The sequence below is a fragment of the Colletes gigas genome, unplaced genomic scaffold, assembly GCF_013123115.1.
Source record: "Colletes gigas isolate AHSC1104 unplaced genomic scaffold, ASM1312311v1 Colletes_gigas_Sc00001, whole genome shotgun sequence".
NCBI lineage: Eukaryota > Metazoa > Arthropoda > Insecta > Hymenoptera > Colletidae > Colletes > Colletes gigas.
Genome location: NW_025106630.1, coordinates 1,772,240 through 1,796,174, shown reverse-complemented (window position 1 = coordinate 1,796,174; position 23,935 = coordinate 1,772,240). Strand labels below are relative to the sequence as shown.

At 35.0% G+C, this 23,935-nt stretch overlaps 1 protein-coding gene across 10 annotated transcripts in view; it reads right to left on the bottom strand.

Moving 5' to 3' along the window:
* The window catches only part of LOC122397779 (ankyrin-3-like), a 96,600-nt gene that overhangs the window by 30,518 nt on the left and 42,147 nt on the right, over positions 1-23,935 (bottom strand). For 6 of the 10 annotated variants that reach the window (XR_006259145.1, XR_006259151.1, XR_006259152.1 and 3 more), the window contains 14 exons: positions 18,760-18,888; positions 17,314-17,419; positions 12,938-12,955; positions 10,471-10,695; positions 10,159-10,319; positions 9,821-10,032; positions 9,210-9,414; positions 6,949-7,138; positions 6,009-6,144; positions 5,320-5,650; positions 5,041-5,244; positions 2,714-2,952; positions 2,434-2,488; positions 1,439-1,663 (listed from right to left, as the gene is read on the bottom strand). Coding sequence is in view for 2 of the 10 variants with exons in the window: in XM_043397215.1 (XP_043253150.1) it covers positions 1,439-1,663; positions 2,434-2,488; positions 2,714-2,952; positions 5,041-5,244; positions 5,320-5,650; positions 6,009-6,144; positions 6,949-7,138; positions 9,210-9,414; positions 9,821-10,032; positions 10,159-10,319; positions 10,471-10,695; positions 12,938-12,955; positions 17,314-17,419; positions 18,760-18,888 (2,436 nt within the window). In the remaining 8 variants the exon portion in view is untranslated. Of the gene's footprint in view, positions 1-1,438; positions 1,664-2,433; positions 2,489-2,713; positions 2,953-5,040; positions 5,245-5,319; positions 5,651-6,008; positions 6,145-6,948; positions 7,139-8,630; positions 8,646-9,209; positions 9,415-9,820; positions 10,033-10,158; positions 10,320-10,470; positions 10,696-12,937; positions 12,956-14,628; positions 14,725-17,313; positions 17,420-18,759; positions 18,889-22,027; positions 22,263-23,935 lie in introns of those variants that run through there. The other 4 variants (XR_006259150.1, XM_043397175.1, XR_006259148.1 and 1 more) reach the window with 4 other exon arrangements.

Here is a 23,935-nt window from a genome sequence, read left to right as displayed (position 1 = left end):
AAATTAGAATAATAATTTACTTGTAAGAACTCCATTTCAAGATGGTCGATCCAACGCTCATGGAGCTCGTTTAAGTTTCTTTGAATGTTTAAAGTACGGTAGTACTTCCTCGTGTTAAAAAATTAATCTGTGTCTATCAAACGTCTTCTATCGAAACTGATGAATTCTCACGCAAAAAACTGCAGGTAAGTCAAGTGCATGCATACTTAACGGATCTGCAAAGTCACTTTTCGAGGAAACTAATTGTCATACGAAAACAGTTTATTTTACAGTTCCGATTTATTTTTGCATTAGACCTCGTCCCTTTTTGGTTTACCACGCCATACTTTGCACGTTATATCCAATTAAAGTGTACACACGTAATTACTACTTCTTAAAAAATTGAAGGTACAAAGCAATTGCCTGCTCTGGAGGGAAAATATTTTAATTATAATACTTTGGAACGCTTCAAATTATCTTTCACAGAGGCAGAATTAATATTAAAGTACAATCTATCGATAGAATATTTAATAATTCATTTGTGCGAGTTTATTTGTACATATTTCAACTTCACTTAAATTTCTTAAATGCGTTAAATGAGAGATAAAAGTTAAATGAGAGATAAAAAAGTTAAAAAATATTTAAATTCTGATGTAGAACCAATATAGATACTACATCCATAAACATAAATGTACTAATGCAGGTCAATTCAATTATTCTTATCACGTAAGTTGAAAGCGACAACGAAATTTAATAAATGTCAATATTTTCATGGACACAGAGATATCTGATAAACGACTGAATCACAGTATATTTCCTTTACTTCGTTATGTGCGCGTTGGAACATATTAAAGTCGTTCGATATTATACTTCTCCTTCCAATTCAAGCAAGGTTTACACGAACAGTCTTTTTAGTATCTTCAATAATTTAAAAAGTGTTGCACGTAAACACTTAATCCGGACATACTGTATATTAAACTATCGTTATTTCAGTAATAATCAACATACAGTCGTTAAAAGTAAAACACTAAAGCCGACATTTATAAAATATTGCACTTAATCCATCGAAGCTACAACGAGTATCATTGAAATATTTCAGAATACGTATTTAAATAATTCGCGACGGTACTTTAACGACGAAAATAACAGCTACATTTTCGCGTAAATAGCGATGAACAATAACAATGAACACGATATCACTAGAAGCGAAATCTTAAATACAAAGCTATTTAGTGATTCGAATTTGGTCGACAAATGGTTAATATAAGTTGTCCTCGAACCAAGCGTGATATTATCGCGTTACATTAATCATGCTGCGTATTCTTTAAAGAAGATATGTAATCGCGGATGATAATTCTTCTATAAATTATGCTGTTTCCATTACGCGTTTTGTTTTGCAGCTAATCGAAGCGCGGCCCCTCAACCCACCATTTCTCCAAATAAAACTCAAATCACTTACCGTCAACTATTTTGTTGGCGTCTGCGATCACCCTTTGTCGTTTTTCATCTTCGTCAAGTTCGTCGCGTGATTTTTTACTCATCGTATCGGCAACGTGACATTTTTGTTCGATAAATTCGGCCATAACATCCCCAAGTTCTTTTTCGTCGCTTGCATATTTATCTTTGATGGGGGTCGAGGTTCCGTTGAATACAGTGCCGTTTGTGATTGTGACATGCTGTTTCGCTGTTAAGTGCAAAGAGATGTGATTTAAACAGCGTGATGAAACGATTTAGCATAGTGGTTCTTAATTTATGGTCCGCGGAAGATAGATTTTTTGGGGGTTCACGAACTTGCATATAGAAAATTTTAATATTTATTTTCGTTGCACACATTATGCCTAAAAGTATCAACTTTTTATTTTCAATGCTATTCTATGTTTTCCTATCAAATATAAATTCTATACATTATTTTGTGAAACGTTACTTGGAAAATGTGAATAAGCTCCATTAAACTAAAAAGGGAACCGTGGAAAAAAAAAAGATTAAGAACCACTGATCTAGCCGATTTGTTATCAAAGCACACGCGTCAAATGTAAAATTCAAAGCAAATGCATTTACAAGCAAATGTCATTTTTTTTATCTGCTTGGTAAACACAATATCTTAATTCAAGAGATTGCAGAATTATATTAAATAAAATTATTAAATATGCCATCACATCGAATCTTATGCGATGCAAATGAACATCTCGAATGTACAGCGGTAGCATGAATGGATTACTAAGAAACGTAAGATAAAACTTATGAGTTAATACATTTTTTTTTTTAGCTATGACACGGAGAGCCGGTGTATTATTCATAGAGAAAAATGCAAGCAGTGACGTCATATCCTTTCTAATGCCGTAATCACACAAGTGTAGCATTAAATGTAATTTTGGCCGAAAAATATTGTTTATATCACATTTAGAAAAATTTAGTAGAAAATAATACAATTGAATAAGATTTTAAAATACATACATGGTGTATCACGTTTAGTGCCAGTAATACTGAGGTCTTCCATAGATTCAGACTCCTAAAGAATAAATTATTTAAATAACAAACCTTTCGAAAATATATTACAATTTGTAACTTTTAATATATTTGAAAATTAAAAATTAAAAATGATTATTTGTCACGATTAATTTGCTTCTCTTACGCTAAATGTAAATTTTCGAAAATTTGGACTCTTTCAATTACTTTAAATTTATTTTAGAAATATCAATTAGGAATATTCACATTTATGTTTGAAAATACAAACCTTAGTTCTATTAAGTTCATAATCTGGATCCATTTTAGGATCCATCGTCGCGTCACGACGTAGGGAAGTATCCCTTGAAGGTCCCAATTCTTCTTTCAAAGAATCGAATCCAGGTTGATCTAATCGAACTCTGGCAACTGCTTTTTCTACGTCATCGGTTACCAGTTCGACGTTAAATATACATTTTTTCACAATATCTTCGCGGCCAATTTTATTCAACGCCTTTTCTAATGTATTTCCTACACATAAAAATATATTCCTGCTTTTAGCACGCAGTAACGAGCATGCATTTTAAATTTATAATAAAAGTTATATATCCGCGATTTAACAGTAAGGATAAGAAGTATAGGTCATCGATATTTGTACACCTTGGAGACAAGTTAAAATACATCTTATATGCTTCAACGATGTTCATATAAATAATTAAAAATTTCTCAATCTCAAGTAAAAACACAATTGATAACGACCTATTTTTCATTGAAAATAATTTTGCTTTTAACGATCACAGACCTGAAGTCACTGATATTTGACATCTTTGACAAGGGGACTTCCTAAATAGCAATAATAGTTCACTGACGTGTGTATTTGTCGCGTCGTTTTCGTATTCTTGATACAAAGATATAAACATATTTACGTTTATGCCTCACCAGGAATAAAAAATAAAAATTAGGACAAAATTATGTCGCACAAACAAGAAGCACGGAAGACACTTGATACACTATCACTTTCACTGTATTCTTACCGGGGTAAAGCGCACTTCTGTTTATTTTAACCGACCGCAGCACAGAAATGATGTGCTATGTGCATTGTTGCTGTGTGTCAGTGTCATTAGTATTGGCAAAAAGGGGGGGAAAGGAGTCCATAGGTTTATGTCAGGCATAATAATGCAAGGATGAGATCACCAACTACGTTGCTCCTCAGATTCCACGCGTCTTAGTCAAACACAAATGTCTGATTAATTGACCTTGCCGAGAAACAGGTTCTCTTTCAATTTTGCTATTTGCTACTATATTTAATAGTTTTCGTTTGATTCATTGATTTCTACACGTACCACATAATGTACGAAAAATTTTAAAACAATACTACCCATATTCCTGAGTAGAAACAATGTTATTATAAAAAGTCTTATAAGATTCTATTTATTACAATTAACGCTAAATTCGAAGGTAAGAACATAATGACTAAAATTAACGGAATAGCAATTGACTGTTAGCAATCTACTAAATATAGAAGCAAAGTAACTTGAAATCTGCGTACAAGTTCACTGATTCAACAGGAGAGTGAGTAAACCATTAAAATATTGTAGTACGTGGAATTATTTTATACTGTACTTAGTAAGTGTATTTATGAAGCTAATATGAATACTTGGAATAGTATATGTCAAAGTATCAATAATACTGCTATTGTAATCTGTTTAATATTAGAGCTGATGTATTAGATATTTTTATGTATTTAAATACCGATTAAAAATATATGAAAATATACAGATGGGTGCCCAATTATGTACAATAGATATTTATCATTCAACTAGAATTATAGTAATACCCGCCATATTAATTTCTTTAATTTCAAAATAACGCTACTTTATGAATTTTCAATATTTTACATTTACTTTATCTCAACCTATAACCGAACTCATATTTGACACAATTTTGTTTATACTTTGTATTTAAATATAGATCTGACCGGTTATCGCTTCCGCAATAGAAATAGATTTATGTCAAATGCATTTCTTGCTCAGCCGTTATCTAAATAAATATTAACACATCCACTGTCTACATAAGCAGAAGTGGGTGTCGGTCATCCATTCTAAGAAGTAATATAATTTCCAAGTCAAAGCTACTTTGATCCATACATAGGGCAGAGGACAACGAACCTGATAATCACATTATTATAAACAAATTTGGAGAAATCACATAATAAATATATGTAAACGATTTTGAAACAATCGATCGAATAGTTTTTTCCTTATAAATTGTTAAAGGTCCCTTTTTTAAGGCGTTCCAAGTGAAATCCTTTATGGTTAACGGGGTCATAAAGAATTTACTCTGCAAGTTGGCGAGCGTCGTACGAGGACAAGCATATGACATCATTGTTTTTATTAGACAGACACATAAAATATTTTGTCTGCGAGTACTGCAGCCTATACGTATTTTTTACACGGACTGTGCACGCAACAGTAATGCGATAATACACCAGTCGTAATACGAAGAAAATTCCTCGGGTCCCCGTATAGTGACCGTCGAGCGTAAAAAGTTGCTCGATAAGATACACTTCGGAATATTTCTTAGAAGTGTAAATATATCGCGTAATGACATAAAACTTACCTGTAGCTTTATTTCCATTACTCTGCCAAATCTTTAGCATTGCTGCAGCTTGCTGGGCAGGTTTATTAGAATACTCTTCTTTGATGGACGTCACTTCGTTCGGCGGAATATTTAATTCCTCCGCGAGTTTCTCCCAATCTGTGTCCAATAAATTCGCGATGTCGGTTATTCGTATGGTTGCCCTGTGAATGGCGTCTGGGCGACCTGAACATATAATTAACATTTATGCAACTCTCGTAGATTCCATGCTGCGCGTTATCCCCGTGTGAATCTACATACTTATGCCGCCGTCGCGTAGAAAACTATAATTCTTCGAGAGCTCTAGTAGATCGACTTCCGAGACTGTCTGTTCCGGTGATATTTTTTCTGGCAATAAAATATTCAAAGTGCATATCGGCGTTTGCGGCAATTCACCCTTGGGAACCTTTGGTTCGCTCATAAACATAATGCGACCCATCATATCGGCGGCATCCGGATCTTTTATTCTTGCTGTAAATGGTACTCTATTTTCTTTGAAAGCACTAAACGGTAGCTGAAGCTGCTCGCCGCTCTTTAATACCGGCACAAGGTTGCCCGAAAATTCCATATACTGCGTCTTTCCTTCCAAGACCTGGGAAAACAAATTTACAAGGTGCATACGCGTAACAATGCGATCATTATAATGAATGATTCACGCGACTACAGTCACTGACAAAAGTCTACGTATAAACTGTATAATAATCGTAAAATTTTTTCTCAGAAACTTTGATATAATTTAGGTTACAAAGGGCTAACAACTTGTTTATGAAACATCAGAGGTATATTAAATTTTGTAAAAATTCTTCTTATAATTTTACACATTGATACTTTTTTGGTTCTCCTTTCTAGGTACAAAGAATCCTATAACGATTTACCCTTACTTTGGCTTTTCGTGCCAGATTAGGGTGGTGCATGTAAACTTTTGCAATTGATTGTATGTCCATTTTTACCTCAACGTCCCGACTCTTCGCAACTTCCGTAAAGTGTTCTTGGTTCTCTAAAGTCTTATCTTCTTTATCGTCAGTCATACAGAAAACGCGTAACCTTGCTTCCAACGGATCTACTCGCTTTGCAAATACTACAAACCTGCGGAGGAAATGCATTTCAATAACGTTTTACGATCAAGTAAGATTGTAATCATGCAGGTAAAACGCAATTTATTGATGCTGCGAATACGATTTGCACTGATTAAAAAAATGTTTTCTACAATATCCCGTATTTGATCGCAGATATAGATTTTTTTTCTCTTTTTTTTAATTTGATGCACCGATTTGAAGCGTATACAAAAATATTCCTATTAACTGTGACTACATGAAATACTCTATGTATGTAGTTCTGTAAGCACACTACCGATCAAAAGTTTAGGTAAACCTACGATATCTACAGTTTGCGGATAAATATGAGATCGGGCGTGTACTATTTGATCATTTTTAAATTTTGTACAATGTAAACAGAAATAGAAGAAGGAATTCTGAAAGAAGTTGTGGGTTTATGATGAAGTGTTCTTCAAGAAAATCAAAATGTCTATGTTATGAAGGGTAGTACTAAAATATAAAGATGGTTTGATGAAAAGAATGCATTATAATAAATGTAAAACAATTTATGTTATGTTCGAATATATTTCATTCTACGATAGTTAAATATACGAATTCCTTTCTCGTTAAATACGTGTACCAAAACTTTTGAATGGTAATGTAAGTGCTATACGAAATAAAAGTTCTTTCCATACTCGAATGCATCTTACCACACAGAAAAATTGTTAACTTTCAGAAGATATCGATCCGATTTTTAGAGGAAATGTTCTACCTGCGATTACGGTAAGTAAATTTGTTTTTCTTTTTTTTTTTCTTTTTCTTTGAACGTTTAATCTGAGATATTTTAAAAACGTACTTAGCCATAAAAGGTACGTGTGTCGCATGTGTGTATAGCTCTGTAGCCATTTTCGTGGCTTCGGAAATATTCCGACAATCCATTAACCAGAAGCGAGCAGATACTGTGGTAGTAAAGGAAACGCAATCTTTGACGAACGTCAGCGGCGTCGAACCTGTGACATCCTCCCAGACTGCCCGAGACTGACCCCCTGAACGACATACATACCAAGTCCAATAACATTATTAAAATATGTCCGTGTTGCGAGCACAGAATCGACAGAAGTGAAATGTGTTGGACTGATCCGATGAGACCGAGATTAATTACAATTAAGACACTCCCGCGGCTAGAATTTTGAAGCTCCCTTTGATCGTCCAATATTCTCTAACATAGGATCTTTCCTCTAACTTGAGCATTTAAAATATTTCTGTTGCTATCAACAATATAAAATAACGTTTCAGGCAGCAGCAGTTTCGAAATAATTCTATTTTTGAATTAAATTTTAGTTATTTGCTATAAAAGAAATACTTGCAAATGAAATTCAAAACTGCAAAAGCTGTCTAAGAGCATATTCTTCAAGAATTAAAACTTCTGAATCAAAATTTTAAAGTAGCGAGTTGTGCATTTAATCTAGAATCAATTCAACCAATAATAGCCCAGTGTGTTGTTGTATAAAATAAGAAGTACTTAATTCGCTAGAAAAGTTTAAACTTACGTGTTATAACGCAAGATCACACGTTAAAAGATATATTAATGAACTAGCATCACCAATAAATATATTTCAAACTGACAACACTAGAAAAAATTCTATGACATAAATTTTGTTGTTAACATATAAAGTAATTGGCTATCTACGCATAGAGACAAAGTACACAGATAAACATTTAAGAGGTCTTACTACACACGGAAAATTAAAATAACTGGATTTGTTTGTAACTCCAAACAACTGATAACTCCATACATTATAGCATGGTTGTTTCAAATTTCGAATGATCAATAAAATTTGTATTTAATATCGGTCACCATGAGTGCGTTGATGTTAAGTGCTCTATCGTGTGTGAGTAATATAAAACGAAACAAATGTTGACCGAATGATAATGCTTGCCAAATGAAGAAAAAGCGTCATTCAAAAAAATCGCGCAGAAAGCAAACGCGAATTATGTGGGTATGCGTTTAATGTGATATAAGCGATAAAGAAACAAAATTTTGTGAAATAATAGTAATAAAAGCGCGTCGTTATGTATGTCAAAAATATACCTTCTGTTTCTTATAACGTCGGTAGATTTTGGAAAAGTTTGTTAGCATTTGACGATTTTGTATTATTAAATAAATAGAAACGAGATTTAAAAAAAAAAAAAGAAATATTAAGACGGAGAATAGAGAATTTTATACTCGTAACATTTTTGTATATAAATTTGTTAACGCTTGAACAAAGAAAACAGAGCGTGGCTGCAACAAATTTGTAACATTAAAGTAACGACAATTGTTAGTCTTCATATCGGTAACGTGACGTATGATACATATTACAATGATCTAAGAATACATATATCATAGATACACAATTTTTGTAAAAGTCATGAATTACAAGCCTAATATCGAAGCAGTTACCAGTCAAACGAATGTGCTGAAACAAAAACTTTGAAGTTAACGCTTACAATGAGCTAGGTAGTAAAACTTTATCTACGTTAATTAATAATCCATACCTAAATGACTCAATCCTAACAATATGCAAGCATTAACAATGAATCACAACAAGATATGTATACAACAATGGTACTCAACGAAATGTTTCTATGAAACATGCAGCTACCATCTCCCTTTTAAATCTCTATCCGAAGGTCTCCGGGACATGTGACTGAATTGCGTTTGGAGACATTATTAGAACATAATCGTACTTCTTATAACATCATCGTTTCGCGTTACAGAACACCGTCTAAATATTTAAGTAGCTATTCGAATGTTTTTATTGCCCTTTCGAACGCTTCGAAACCGTTTGTTATGATGCGTAGTAACCGACAGTATACGTAGCTATGATGTAATCGTAATTGTGCCATACGAAGAGGCTTTTAATGCAGTCCCGATGACCTGAGAACAGACGAAGATGCCTACCGCCCGCGTCATGCCTACTAAACTACAAATTGATCTTCGAATGCGTAAGATGTCTGATAAGAGCATATATACACCAAAGGTGTTGCGGCGTAACAGTTTCAGCACTTATCGGTAAGAGATTCTCCAGTAAGACGGTACGCTGCTCTACAATGTTACGTGCAAGCATATATTACCAGTTATGCTGCACAGAAGTCTCAACGTCGGCGCGTCTCCCGAATATTGATTGATCATGCCTTTGTTGGCTGCTTGCGGTACAGGTATAGTTAAGGTTATTGGTTTATGGAATTTTCTTCGTCTTGGTTCAACGGTTACGATCGGTGACACTGCCACTCTGTTACCAAGAAGTTTAGCTACGAGATCTGCTGGTATCGGATGTGCCTAAACATAAATACAATCCTCCACAGTCTAATACGTTTTGCAGTAACCAATATACTTGGCACTACGATTAGACATTCTTATGGATAACCGGAAACGCGATTCTACGTAAAAAAGTACAACAAAAACGTAAAATTAGTTTTTGTTGTATAGAACTCCGATCTTAGGGAGATTAATTTTGAAATTATATGGGCTACACGTTTGAATAATCAAGTCTCAACTTCATTGATCCATCAATATGTCCTATAACGCTTATACCTGAAGTATGAAACATTATAATTATCAAATTATCATTTGGAAAATTCGTGGCCTCATCCACTGATGGTGATACTATTCAAGTTTTTATAAGTATCGTTAGAAATTGTAAGATTATCGCTGGTGTTAATATTAAAAAGTAAACGACAAATACCTGAAGCCCAACTCGAATTTTTTTAGTAAGAGCTGCTGGTGGAAAGACAGCTTGAACTTGTGGGACAGCCGATGAGGAGACTGTGCCACCTTCAGGGCCAACTGCATGCACCTCTTGCCTAATGCGAGACACTACTGCGAAGTAATGCGGGAAGTCTGCAGTGAGTATCCTTACAATCCGTGATGTTTGGAGATCCTCGAGCTGGCTTAATTCTGAAACAGTAACAGCATACGTTTCGTAAGTCCAACTATGCCAGTCAAGCTTGGTAAATGGATGGTCAACAGGAGGTAAAAAGTATTCGACTGAATAAAAGAGTAAATAAAATAAAACGATCGTACCTTCTCCTTCAAAGCTCTCGTTAAGCACATCCTGGACAGCCTCCTCGCTGGCTTCCAAGGTGTGCTCGCGCCAAGTTTCTCCGTTGTCCGATCGAAGAATTACTATTTCTCGTTCCTTTCCTCGCAACGAAGCAAAATGAGGTACCTCTATGATCACGGGCCTGTTTGGAAGAAATTGAAAACAATTTAACATGTTATATTTTCATCTTTGTACGACGGTTTATAGGCACAACAGTTTTTGAATATTTTAGAATTAAATCTGTAAACTTTGTTGATTACGAAATTATATAGATTTCTCAATGTTCAGCATACCCTAAAAATTTGGCGCCCACGGGTCCAAGTTCAAGAATACGGCTGGCTAGAGCCTCCCCCTCCATCAAAGGTGGTGGGTTGGTCAATTTGTCTCTCCTTAAATATCTGCAGGTGACACGCATTGGCATTGCAGCTTTCCTAGGAGGAACGATTACACGCACTCCGCTGTGCCTGCAACCTCGCATTGCACCGCCTCGTGCATCCACCAGAAAGGAAACCAGGAAGCTGTCATTTACATAAAATAACGGGTTTACCAAAAATTTAAGGTCCCAAGGCGACGAACGAAAATGTCGGCTCAGCTCGAGACGTTATAATATGCCGAGAGAGTTGAAAATAAGAGCGTCCATTCCATAAGGGCTAATTATTCAGACACGTAATTATAAATAGTTGTTCAATACTATGACATGAAATGTTGTGCGTACACGGATATAAATTATTGCGGTCAAAAACATTTGGCCTTTTGGGAAATAATACGGATCATGCCATTTGCTTAAATTAAATCAATTATAAATAAATAAAAATAAACGATATTTCGGCTAATATAATATAGAAGTATTTACACTAATTCTAAAACTCGAAGAATTATTACAGTCTTTTGGAAACCGTATGTACAATTGCAAACAACGCTGTACATAGAAATAATGCCAAATTCGTTAAAGTATCGCGAAAATTTTGATAGTGTACAATTTTTACTTTCTAATTTCCGAACGTGGAAATAAATTTTTTGTAATTTTTCCCTAATATATTTATATTTTAGGTCGCTTAAAAAGAGGGCAATGTTATTTTATACGTATCAAAAGCACGCCAAGCCGAAAAGCGATTGTCGTTATAAATTTTTACTAAAAGCGAAAAAGTTAAGGGTTACAGGAACTGTTTTTAAACGTGTGTAGCCATTTTTTATCGGTTTTAATGCACACGATGGCGTTAAAGGTTCCGAATCCTTTTCCGCGTGAATTATAAAAATTATATGCTTCGCAGATAATTCATCGCTGTATGTGAAGGTAAGTGTAAAAAAATCATGTAAATCAATATAGTAGAATAAAAGTGCAAAGATGAATTGCATGAACAATGGAGCAAAAAATATCTTAAATTGAGTAATCATGACTGAAGAGTACGGCTTGTGGGCTTGTGTCAAGGATATGCTGCGTGGATATTTTATGGCTGCAAGCATAGAATAAATTAACACTGCGCAGCATAAAAAATAAATCATTAAATTTTACTGAATCGGGCTCGAGAAACCATTCGATTGCTTCCCGACATTGATTGATGATAAGTGCTGACGGTTCGAATTCAGCAATGAAACTAAGTATTATCCACAAAGTTGCGTGTGATGTGTGCACAGTGAATATAAATAGCGAATCCATATGTAATTTTAGAATGATTCAGTATTTTATTTCCATTTGCTTCGATGACGCGATGAATCGCAAAAATATTCAACCTCCTTGACAGGATTTTCTATATCTTCGGTATAGTCTAAAAATATCGATCGTGAATAAATACCATAAAGAATTGTTGGAGGAAGATGACGTAATTCTTTTGTGTGTTTATCGTGTTTTTGGAATATATTATAGCTTTTAGCGTCGAGTCTATCCTTAATAGCCAACACCATTTTCTGCTATCCCTTTCTGACCTAGATGCTGCGCTATCAGCTAAACGAGTGAGATATTGCCATAAACGAGGTATACGAGGTAGACCTTACAACCAATGTATATTTTCAGTAAAGAATTTTTTTCCTCGAAAGTGCGTAGGATGTCGGAGGCATAAGTATTCACCAAAAATGATTGTAATTGGCTCCTCCAACTAAAAATAATTTTTTCAGAATGATTTGAAATTTTTTAATTTCGCCGAAAAATTTGTCCACTGACTGAATTTTTTCCCCGAAATAGCGTAGGATTTCGGAGCTACGTGTATCCACCAAAAATGTTCGTAATTGACCCCTACGACCGAAAATAATTTTTTCAGAATGATTCGAGATTTTTTAATTTTTTAATTGGGCCACAAAAGTTCATAAGGTGTAAGGTCTATTCGTATACCCCGTCTGTAATATTGCATTGCTTATAGGCCGAGTTGTTAGTCTAAAATAAGTTAACATAATGGAATATAATATCTAATAAATATCTAATAAATGTTATAAAGAAATATGTTTTTCATTTTAGTAGAATCGAATAATATTTAATATAATTTGTTACTTCGATGTTAAATATTTTTTAGTACAATAGAAATTGTTGGTTGTCCCCATAATTTAGACAACATGGAGTCAAGATAAAAATCTGAGTAGGTCTCGTCGACAGTCGATCGAAACCTTGTATACATATATTCACTGTGCACTACGTTCCGTCTAAAGTTACTAAATTTCAGCGTCTACGGGCGTTGTGCAACTATAAAGGAAATGTACAAAGAACATAAATCATAGTGAAGAGCGGTACGGCAAGTAACAGAAGCTAAGATTCAAGAGAAGATCACTTACTTTCTCCACTGTGGAATTCTGCGAGTAGCGCAAATAAAATAACAGAGGATCGGGAACAAAACAAAAAACGCGTTAGTATCCATTCGTTCATAATAATGGTGATGAGAGATGACGACATTAAATGGTTGTCGAGATTCTGAACTAGCGCAACTTTTACAGATTTTCGAACATGTACTTCTAATACTTGTCAGCACGCACGCACAGCTCCCATTAAATGTTCTTAAAGTGGCTCCCGTGCTCTGGTGATGGTCGCGTATTCATTTAATTTTCGAAAACCCGCAATCATCACACGCAAGCCGCTTTTCTATCGTACAAAACTACAAAACAGGGAACAACAATAATAATTATGTATTATAGTAGAGACGCAACGAGGCCACATCACTCACATACTGCGGAAAAAAGACATACGTTAGGACAGCAACGTAAAGCAGATCGGCCCGAAATCTGTTATGGAGTTTCTTTCCATTTCTAATACGGTACAGCCAATTCTGGAATAGCGACAAAATTTCTCATACTAATCTTCTGTATGAAAAAGTACAGCACGAGCGTGTCTGTTAACGACAAATGCATGATCGACAGATTTCGGTACGTATGCAAAAAATAGCTTTAACTTGTCATGTAATGGGGAACAATTGTACGAGCAGCAGCCACTATGAGAAAAACGTGTTCAACATAGTTAATCTATCTAGAAGACGAACGATTCTTTCTCCATACTTACAAGAGCACTTCTAATGTGTTTTTAAATACATTAGATTATTTATTTATTATAGATTATTAAATGGAATAATAATAAAGTAAATGTTTGGAATTGAAAAACGATATTTGTAGATCACGACGACCATTTCAATTTAAACAGAACAAAATTTATATTTTTTTTTTTACACAAGTAGAATTCCATAATATCTGTTTATAACCACTCTTTGTAATCTTCAAATTTTTTCAATTATACCTATTTTTAGAGAAAAGATACATTTATGGATTAACATAAATTATAAATTATAAGTTCTTAATCTGGCATATACAGTTCTTCCTAATTTTGTAATTCTTTTGACTTTTTTGATCGAAGCTATTTCGCGTGCAATTCTATTCTTTTATTTATTCTTAAGAAGTTAATTAGATACTGGTTAAATTATTACCTTCGTCTAAAGACCAATAGACGATATATGAAATAAAGATCAATTTCACGGAACACAAAACAATTGAAGTAGATTAATATTATCGAATTAAAACGATACAGGGTAATTTACAAATTTATAGTATGAACTCTGCACACATCTCTAACTCAGCAAATAAATAAAAAAAGAATTATTAAATATTTGTCTGGAGACTAAGAATTTCTATACCGAATCTCCAATTTTAATCTATCCAAAGCGTTTATATATATTTTTAATGTTAATAAAAATTTTAATAAAAATCTTTCATTTGACGTAAAGCATGATCCAAAAGAAATTGGGGTCTATATCGATGTGCAGAGTTTGTACCATCAGTTTGCGATTAGCCTGTGCATTTTTAGTCAGAAAAACGCAAACCACTTCAAATCCTGTGACGTTTGGACGTAAACACTTGCTAAAAATGAAAAGTAGAAAAAAGAAAAACTACTCTGTACAAAAATACGTCGTGATCTTCTTCTACTTTATACACGGAAATGCCTAAACATATAAAAGGAAAATAATAAAAAGGGCATGTTGTACCTGTCCCGCCACATTCCTTGTCCTTTCGACATGGTACCAAGCGCTGCCAGCGACGTGTTTAAGGACTCTAGGGACGCTCTGATCTCAGAACAAAATCTGGTATGATTATGGATAATAATTTCATTTCATGCGCATGCTTTTCTTTTTGTTTTCGTGCACTTTACATCTCTTTCTCTTTATCTGCTGTTTTTCAGGAATATGGTGCGTTCGAGAAATCGTTACACGTTTTCAGATACCAGTGCGTGCAAAGATGTAGAGAAAAATAGTCCGTCGCATAGTTAATGTACGAGGAAAACGTTTTAAAGTCACACCGAAGATCTACTCGATAACTCCGGATCAGAGCAAATCATTGTCTCTTCGATACAATGAATATCCTGTCCTACTAAGCGCAAAGAGAGAATTTATTGTACGCGTTAAGTATAAGGAGTACCGTTGTCTCGGAAACATTACGCCTTTTCACCGCTTTTCTTAGAGATAACAAAATGACTTTCAATTCGTCTAGCTATTTCTAAGCATGCACAAGTTAATTGTAAAAGTACTATTTTTATTTCTTATTGGCAAGATATTATATTTTACTCTTTTCAGCTTAGTAGATCATTATATTGAGACTGTAAATTTCGTAACTCAAAGCTCCAACGGATTATGCTGATCCGTTCAGTTTTAGTAAGAGACATGGTATCCAGTCAGATTATTCATTCTGTCAAAGAATCGTTCATCCCAAAAAAGATATTTCACGAACAACATGCTTATTACTATATCATCTAGTAACTGCTACGAGCAAGACAGGATGTACACGGGGCACCAAGCGACTGATTCTTGTTTAGCTGGTTAACCGATTACATAAACGTCAAACCAAACACTCTGAATAGAATGAAAAGAAAGTAGATCAAAATAGCTTGCTGTGAGAAATATGATGTATAACAGAAGACTGATTAGTACGTAGTTACTGATTTGGTTCTCGTTGGCTCCATTTGAAACGTTTCATGACACCGTCGCAACGGTAACAGTTATGCAGTTACGCGTTCATTATATATGCAATTACGTAACAGGTTATGCCTCCGTTATAAAGAAATCGTTTATGTATACGGTCTAGTATTTACTACGAAACGACTTCATCGAAAATGATACTTTTAACTACAAAATTCAATATTAGAATTTAAATATCGATTAAATATTGTGTCAGTAACATAATAAGTCACTGTCTTGCAGTATTAAAATTTCTTATTTCTGTAATTTTATTTTAAATTATACGATTAAATAAGGTATATATTCCTTTTCGATCGTTTTACTGTATAGAAATGTTCCTGCGAAAAATCGTCTGAAGCCAACTAAAAGTTAGTTTAAAAATACTTTGGTGTACGAGGTAATAGAAAATTGAAGCCTATCTCGTATAAAAGTAAATTCCCTGTTTCACATATCGTTATCACGTATCAGCCAATAATCTATAGGGTTAATTATAGCAGGAGTCTTGCACCAACGCACACCGTGTCACACTATAATACACAACATTATTGTTTTGTAATGTACACTTTGTCGTTATCTTATAATTTTAGGTACGCTATCACTTGCGTGCTATGTGCTTCCGTGTTGTTCACCGTATTAGTGCTCCTTTAATTATATACAATTTTTAATCACAAGAAAACGAACGTATCGATATGCAATAAATTTAACTTGTTGCATGTACCGACAAATATAATTTTGACGAAGTTTTTCGACTCGATGCAACGACCCTAATTACATGGATCCTCTTGAACGTTACATTCCGTTTATTTAATCGAATTTCTTGTTCAATACGTTGACGTTACAACGTCATATTGTCGACAGTGAACACAAAACTATATCTCAGTGATTGTATACAATTACTATATAATTGGAATATCGGAATAATTTGTGCTAGTAATTCAATAACATGTAACGACGAATTGTTTGTTTTACAAGCGTGCAGATTCAAACTTTGCCAAACAGATTTACGTTTCGAATTTAATTTCCATCGTAGGTAGAATTTTCTGTTACGCTCAACACACTCAATTGTGTATTTCATTTAAGTGTTGCGTTTTTATTAAACGTCAAAACAAACCATGCAAACATAGAGATTGTCATTTAGATAGTTTCTCGTTTTAACAGTTCAGTTAGTAGAAGTCCGATTGAACTCGTATTTTTTGAATTCATCGTGCATACACGTTTACTCTGCAAACAATTGTCAAATCGATGAACAATGCAGATTCGTTGTTGTGAAAACGCTCGCGAGCAATAAATGTTCCAATCGTTAAGCAAGTCTGATAAATCCCGTAGACCAATAGAAGTGATCCAAAGGCAATTCGAAACAGATTGTAAAATATTCTAATGTGCTGCAGTTCAAATTCATTTAGATTTGCTTTTAGTCGATAAAGTATTTAGAAAACGTAAGATATTGTCAACACCTTTTCAAACACGTATCTGTCGTTAGGGTAAGTTGTACGTTGTTTGCAGAAACGAAGCAACGTTTTACGGTGCAATACAATTTGTGAAATACATTAATAATTAAAAATATAATTATAAAGACAATATTTGCTAAGCATTTCGTAATACAAGAGTATTATTTATTTTAATATCACTGGTACAACCTACCCTAGATCATACAATTTTTTATTATCGTTAGGAAAGTGAAGTTTATAGTATAATAGAAAAATATATATGAATACATACCCGACGTGTACTGGGTGCCTGTTGATATCAACATTATCTGGTTTGAGGTTGGCAGCGTTCGTACGTTGATAACTTTCTTTTGTAATCATCTCGGTTATGGTTGGTGCTGTAAAATATATAATAGAACTCCTTATAGGTAGACTAAATTATATCAGCTGTATCTGTTTACGCGAATACGAAGTGATTTTATTTTAGATAAATGGGACACTTGAATATGTTATCTTGTTAAGCAGGTTAAAATCACAATATTGCTAAAAATATCCGATGAGCCTGCTCGTGGTAGAGAAATCAGGATCAGAAAGAGTTAAATATCTTCCATATATTAAAGTTTGAAAGGTATAGCTGACACAAAAGTCGTCAAACTCTTGGAAATGTTCGAGAGAGAGACGAAACGCGATGAAAATAGCTTTTCCGTGGGCAGAGGCGCGCCAAAGAGTGCTTACTTCAACTTTTTAAATAGAAAGCCAAATCCTTTTTATACATCGATGCAATAACAATATCACGGTGACGCTGTATTAAAATGAATCGTTCAAGATGGCAGCAGATTATAAATCAACAAGTTTTGTGTTACTAAAAATTCTGGAATCGATGACTATTTCCATCGATGCAAATTTTCATGTTTGAATTGCAAAGGTGCACTGCCTTGCTGTTTCGGAATTTATATCAGCACGTTACCATGGTTGCTCGACAGCTTTTCGGAATGAAAAATATTTTTCTACCGACGCTACTATATCGAATAAAAATTTGGGATATTCGATGTATTTTTTTTGTAAATAATTACGCTTAAGAATCTTCAAAATTAATATAAAAATAAATCCAGAAGAGATTGGACATTGTACGTCTACTCGTAACTCGATGATACCAGTAATGGCATCATGAGAACACTTGGGAATTTACTTCTAATTGAACTTCTGCCATTTCGAACGACCTTTTATTACACCTTATTCCTACAATCTATCTACGATCACTGTCGTGCTAAGAATACACAAAATACAGCATTCCACTTAAAAGAAATTAAGATGGCCTTGACATCGTCTCCATCTTTCCATATACGTATAATCCACGCCACGTTACGTCACGAAACAACACATTTATTGCGAAAACGATTTTCTTACACTACCGAAACCGTGAGATATTTAAAATGAATGGAATTACTGCAATTAATCGCACACCGTTTTTTTAAACAATCGTGCAAAACATGACAATTTTAGAAACTAGGTCGAGCTGTAACTGGAGAAAATTTTGATTGGAAAAACCTGAATAGCTCAATGAGAACTATTTTCCTGTGACATAATTTTTTTTTCTCAAGTGCAACTATATGTCTTTTCTTTCGCATAAATTGTCGTTATTCTGCGTACGAAGTTATCAAGAGCAAATGTTTAGAAATATTTTTTGGGGATTGAATAATTAAAAATTACGTAAGTTTGTGAGAAATTTTCAACTTACCTCCGGAATGTCGATTATCCCTCTCGTCGTCTGTCACGTTGACACGCATCGAATCATCCCCCATGGATTTCATATCGTCAACAGTCATGTATCGATATTGCTGTTGGTCGCTAAGCATCGGATCTTCACCTATGATAAACGTGAAAAGCAAAATTGAATGACTGTTGATAAAAACGTAAATATAATTTGCAAGGTCCAGCTGGAGGAATGTATAAATCTAGAGTACTGTTGAACTTGCATGAACAGAATGTAAACGTAGTGAAAGATTATATGCATAAATGTAAATAAATGAGTAATGAGCCTGCAAATAAATGGAAAATCATTGCCATGAAAATTATCCCAATCAAGCCCAAAAAAAGCGAGCTTAAGTGTCGTGTTATCATGTACTCGAGAATCTGATTGCTGGCTTTACGCGTCGATCTGTTTGCATAAATCGATAATAAACAAACGAGACTGCTCGCGACGAGACAATGATTAAGGAATTTCCATCAGCGTGATCACCGTAAAAGCTAAATATAAATTTCAATTGTACGAGTACGCAAAGTTATATTTTCAGAATGCAGCCTTTAAATTCTACCAAGAAGCTTCGAGTATCCTACTTTGCAGATAAGATTCATGATTGATCTGATTCATAAGATGATGAAGTTGACCGAAAAACACGAAAGCCGTACAATTGTTTAAATAATTCTCCTTCGTGCAAATTCTTTTCGTTACGATAATATTCCAATAATGTTTAAACTATCTGCTCCAGGGTGCACGTAATACGCGTTCCTAAACATGTACGAACCAACGATAACAACGCAAACGATTAACAATCGTTGAAAACTTGAATAGCATTGAACGAATGTGTATGCAAATAATGATAACATAGAATCATTACCTATATATTGTAATTGATTAAGTAATCGATACACGAGCGTAAAATGTTTCACGAAAAGATGAAAGAAATTAAAATGCAAATAAAGACACGTATTAACAGTATCGTACTTTTAACACGACTGACAAATCTTGATTCAGTTACTCAATCACCTTGTACAACCTCGAATATTCCTTATCAGATATGCCAAGATTATAGAAGACAATTATCTAATAAACGGTCAGCCTACAAACTCATTGCCCACGTCAGATAGTGACAGCATAAGACTGAGCCAATTTAAATGCGATTCGAATGAAAATTATAATAGCACGGTAGTGGGCAGTTTCGTTTCTCGGAATGTACTTTCGTTTTCAATAAATTTCTAGCGTGGTTTGATATTGAAACACAACAGAGCTTAATCGAAATGTTGGTTATAGATAGCATCATTCAACTGACAATTTCCAACTTCAATTTTGAAAGAATTACCAAATATTAAATATGTGTCTCTTCTTTAAGAAGTGAAAACTATTTTGAATATGAAAAATACTTCGATTGTTTATGAGCACAAGGTCTCAATAAACATATTAGCAAGTCATAAGTGCCATTGTAGCCAAACAGGTTATAAATATCTAATTGGCTACAGTAGAGAAAAGAAACATTTTCAATGCTTTATGTGCACGCCAAGTTTGATCAAAATCGGAGATTGTCAATCGTATAAAGTTTCTTATTAGATGAGTCTATTATCGAACTATTAATTATAGTATGAAAAATATGTAACTATATCTACTAGTACGATATCGTAACTGCGTTTGGAGATACAAATTCTATCTATAGTTTAGCTGTTTGACCTTTTCGGTTTAGTCCTCGTCGATCGATTGACCGAAAACTCATTAATTGGATTTGCCCCTAATGCTTTGTTTCCTATTATTTCTGATAATTGTCGTTCTACCGTACTGCAAAATTTAAACCGTTATATTAAGATATAGGGAAAACTCGAATCGTTCCATGATACCGAGAACGTATTTGTTCCTGTTCTTGAAATAATAACAGAGATCAGTATAGCCAAGTTTAATTACATACAAGCAGCACAGAATTTATTTCCTGAACCGTCACTTAGATTGTAATTGTACGTTTCCTTGGACAAATAAACTAGTCACAGTGCGTGTAATTATACGATAATACGTCCAGTTTCGCAATTCTGTAATATCTAACAGTCAAGATATTATGTTACTATCTTTAGATGAAAATGCAATTTCTAGCCTGCATATTAAACTTGTGGTATACTGTAAGATTCTGTATACGTTTGCTAATATTCCACAATAAATTCATTAAATTCCCGCATAATTACAACGATAAGACTGATACTAAAATCCCTAAGGTTATTATGCAATTTACAGTAAATATTTTCCTAAATCCCTATTAAATCCGATTAAATTACAATCGAACGTTTCGTATTGAAAGGAAATAAAATTTTATTTGCTCTATCTTTATGCGTTCGTAGCTCCACGTGAGACTGATCAACTGTCAAAACAAATGGGAATAGCTTGCATCGCGTGTGATCGATTATCACACAATTAACGCGACATGGTCGAAAATTAAAAATATTATTCCTCTTTTACCTATATTTTCTACGATCCGTTAATATTCGTGAAACCCGTACAGAAATTATCGTGCGAGATTTCAACTTCTACAGGCCATTCACTTCCAAGAACCTAGCAAACAACTGTTGAAAATACGGAAATGTTTTGTAAAAAATCAACATTATCCAAATTACCACAGAATCGAACCGAGAAAGTAGCGCGAAATTATTCGAGTTTTCACTAGCAACCAGAACACTCTGAGTTTTCTCATTCCTGAATCACAATACGAGGAAACGATTGTTTCGCGTCCGCGGTTCTTATGACGTATCAGAGATTGCTCGTAAACATGGAAATGATGTCATCCCTTATCTCGAAGCGACGAACGTGGAATCAATAATATCTAAAATTAATATAAACATCGAGGAACTGGCCGGCAACGATACCACATGGAGAAACTGTAACGCGAAATCTCTAATTTTAGCGGTTGTTCAAGGACACCTTCCCGAAGCATTTCTGAAACACATTCTAAGCTACTTCCACTACGAATAGTTGACCTCATAGGCAGTGACCTATATCTTCCCGCGTGCGTGAACGCGCGAGCGCGCGGGCGCACTTCTGAAAACTAAACTGTGTAATCACGTCGAATCTTGTTGAATGTAGTTAACCGTCAGCGTCATAGACTAGAATAGTACAGAAAACGCCTGGTAATCGACGGGGACGCTTAATTTATTTCGCGTTTGCATCGGCGTTAATCGAATTCCGCCGATTCCACGTGTGCCGAGCGCGTTCGCGCGACAGGAAATCGTCGACGAACAAAATGCGCGTCACTCACCGCGAAAAGGCGCCCGAAAACGGTGTCTGCTGGTTCGCGATCGCGGTGACTGGGCATCGTGGCTCGGCTTCGTCACTTTTAACCAGATGCAAGAGCGTTTCGCGCGAATGTATCATCCGATTGTTCGCGTCGCGTCGGGCGCCGCTTCGACGATGCTAATAAACCTTTATCGTCGATTAATCGCGGCGCGAACGCGTCGCGTGCTGGCTCGTCGCTGAGAATAGCAAGGAAAATGTGGAAATCCACGGAAAAGATCGCGATACGAGGAAAATTGTCCATTTTTTGCGATGGCGATGCGAACTAGGCGGCCTTGATCGTCGCCCCTCCAAACGACGACGTTCATCGCGATATCATCGTTCGCGTCTTATGTCATTCATGCCAGTTCGTCTCATTGTTATGTCACTAGCGAAGATCACAGTCACGTTCCTTCTGACGCCCAATTAAGCGATCCCGACCCACCGTTTCTCTCTCTTCGCCGTTTTATGGCCTGATACTTTCGACACGTTCCATACGCTGCATTAGGCCTCGTCAGGAGATAATCGTTTCCTATATGGGCCGCCCAGTATCGTTCCGCGACGCGAATATCAATGTATGGTATTTCCTACGTTCAGTCATGTACGGCGAACTTTGTTTTCGAACGGAAACTGCGACGAGTTTTCAACAGACGCGCGACAGCGACCAGCAATTTCGTGTTTACGGTATTAGGTGTGCGGCACCGTAAGCGCGGGACAAAGTGGTAGCCTTAATGTTTTTGTTTATAATTAGGCGCACAGGGTGCCTGGAATTACTCGTTAATTACCTGACTTCGAAATTTCTCAAAAGACACATTAAAAAATTGAAAAGACATTCACAAAATAATTCAGACATAAATTGAATGGAACATGTAAATAGTTTTTTTGTAGATGGACAATTTAATGCGTCAATCGATTCAGCTGGTTATTCCCCGCGAAAGAGTATTTACTTATTCGTACCAAAAAACCATTACTTTAGAAGATGTTTACATTTCTTAATTTTCGAAGGATGTACATATTTAAGATGAGCTATGTTATTAGTCTTGTGTGGATTCCTATCATTTTGTCCCGCACTGTATCTTCGACGTCGTTTGCCGCTTGTACAGCAGCTTAAGCGTAAATATGCATCTAATTTTGCATCGGTATTTAGGTTTATGCGTCGAAAAGGACGACGGAATGTATCGAACGTACGCAGCCGCGCGAACGGATTGGGAGCGTCTCCGAGCAGAATGTTTAACCCTTGACTCCAGAAGGATCAGAGGGATGATCGAGGTCGTCGATCAAAAATGCTTAAAACTATGCTATTTATTCCGTGTGAAATGCACAACAGTAGAACCTCGATTATTGCACGCGAGATTCGACGTCTACAAGCGAAGGGGATGATCGCTAAGTAAGAAGTAAGATTGGAGATACAACGGCCATAAGTGGTGGGGATAGACTGTGTGATTGATTACTGTGAACCAGAGAACAAAAACCAATATATTTGAAGGTATTTGTTCTGATGATATCGTAATGTAATCACTATTTGGTTTTAACACCAGTATAAGATGATCCATACTAGTATTTGACGTCCATATTGCTACAAATATCGAAATATTATGATTTAAGATATAAAAATGTTTTTAATTTTTTAACAAATTGAATACATTTCTAAATAATTAAATTATTTTCATCGATGGAATTGAAGATTTCAGTGCACTGCAATCTTGCACTGCTTTTATCTAAAAATGTGACATCGATTTATGGAGTACATATTTCAAAAGAAAGTTTCAATATTTAACTGTTTCCGCAAGAATGAGTGTTTAACGTTTGTTAACACGTTATAGTGTCTAAAAACAAAGTCGCGTGGCGAGCCGGTTCATTATCACTCTGTAAGCAATGGTTATCACTTTATGTA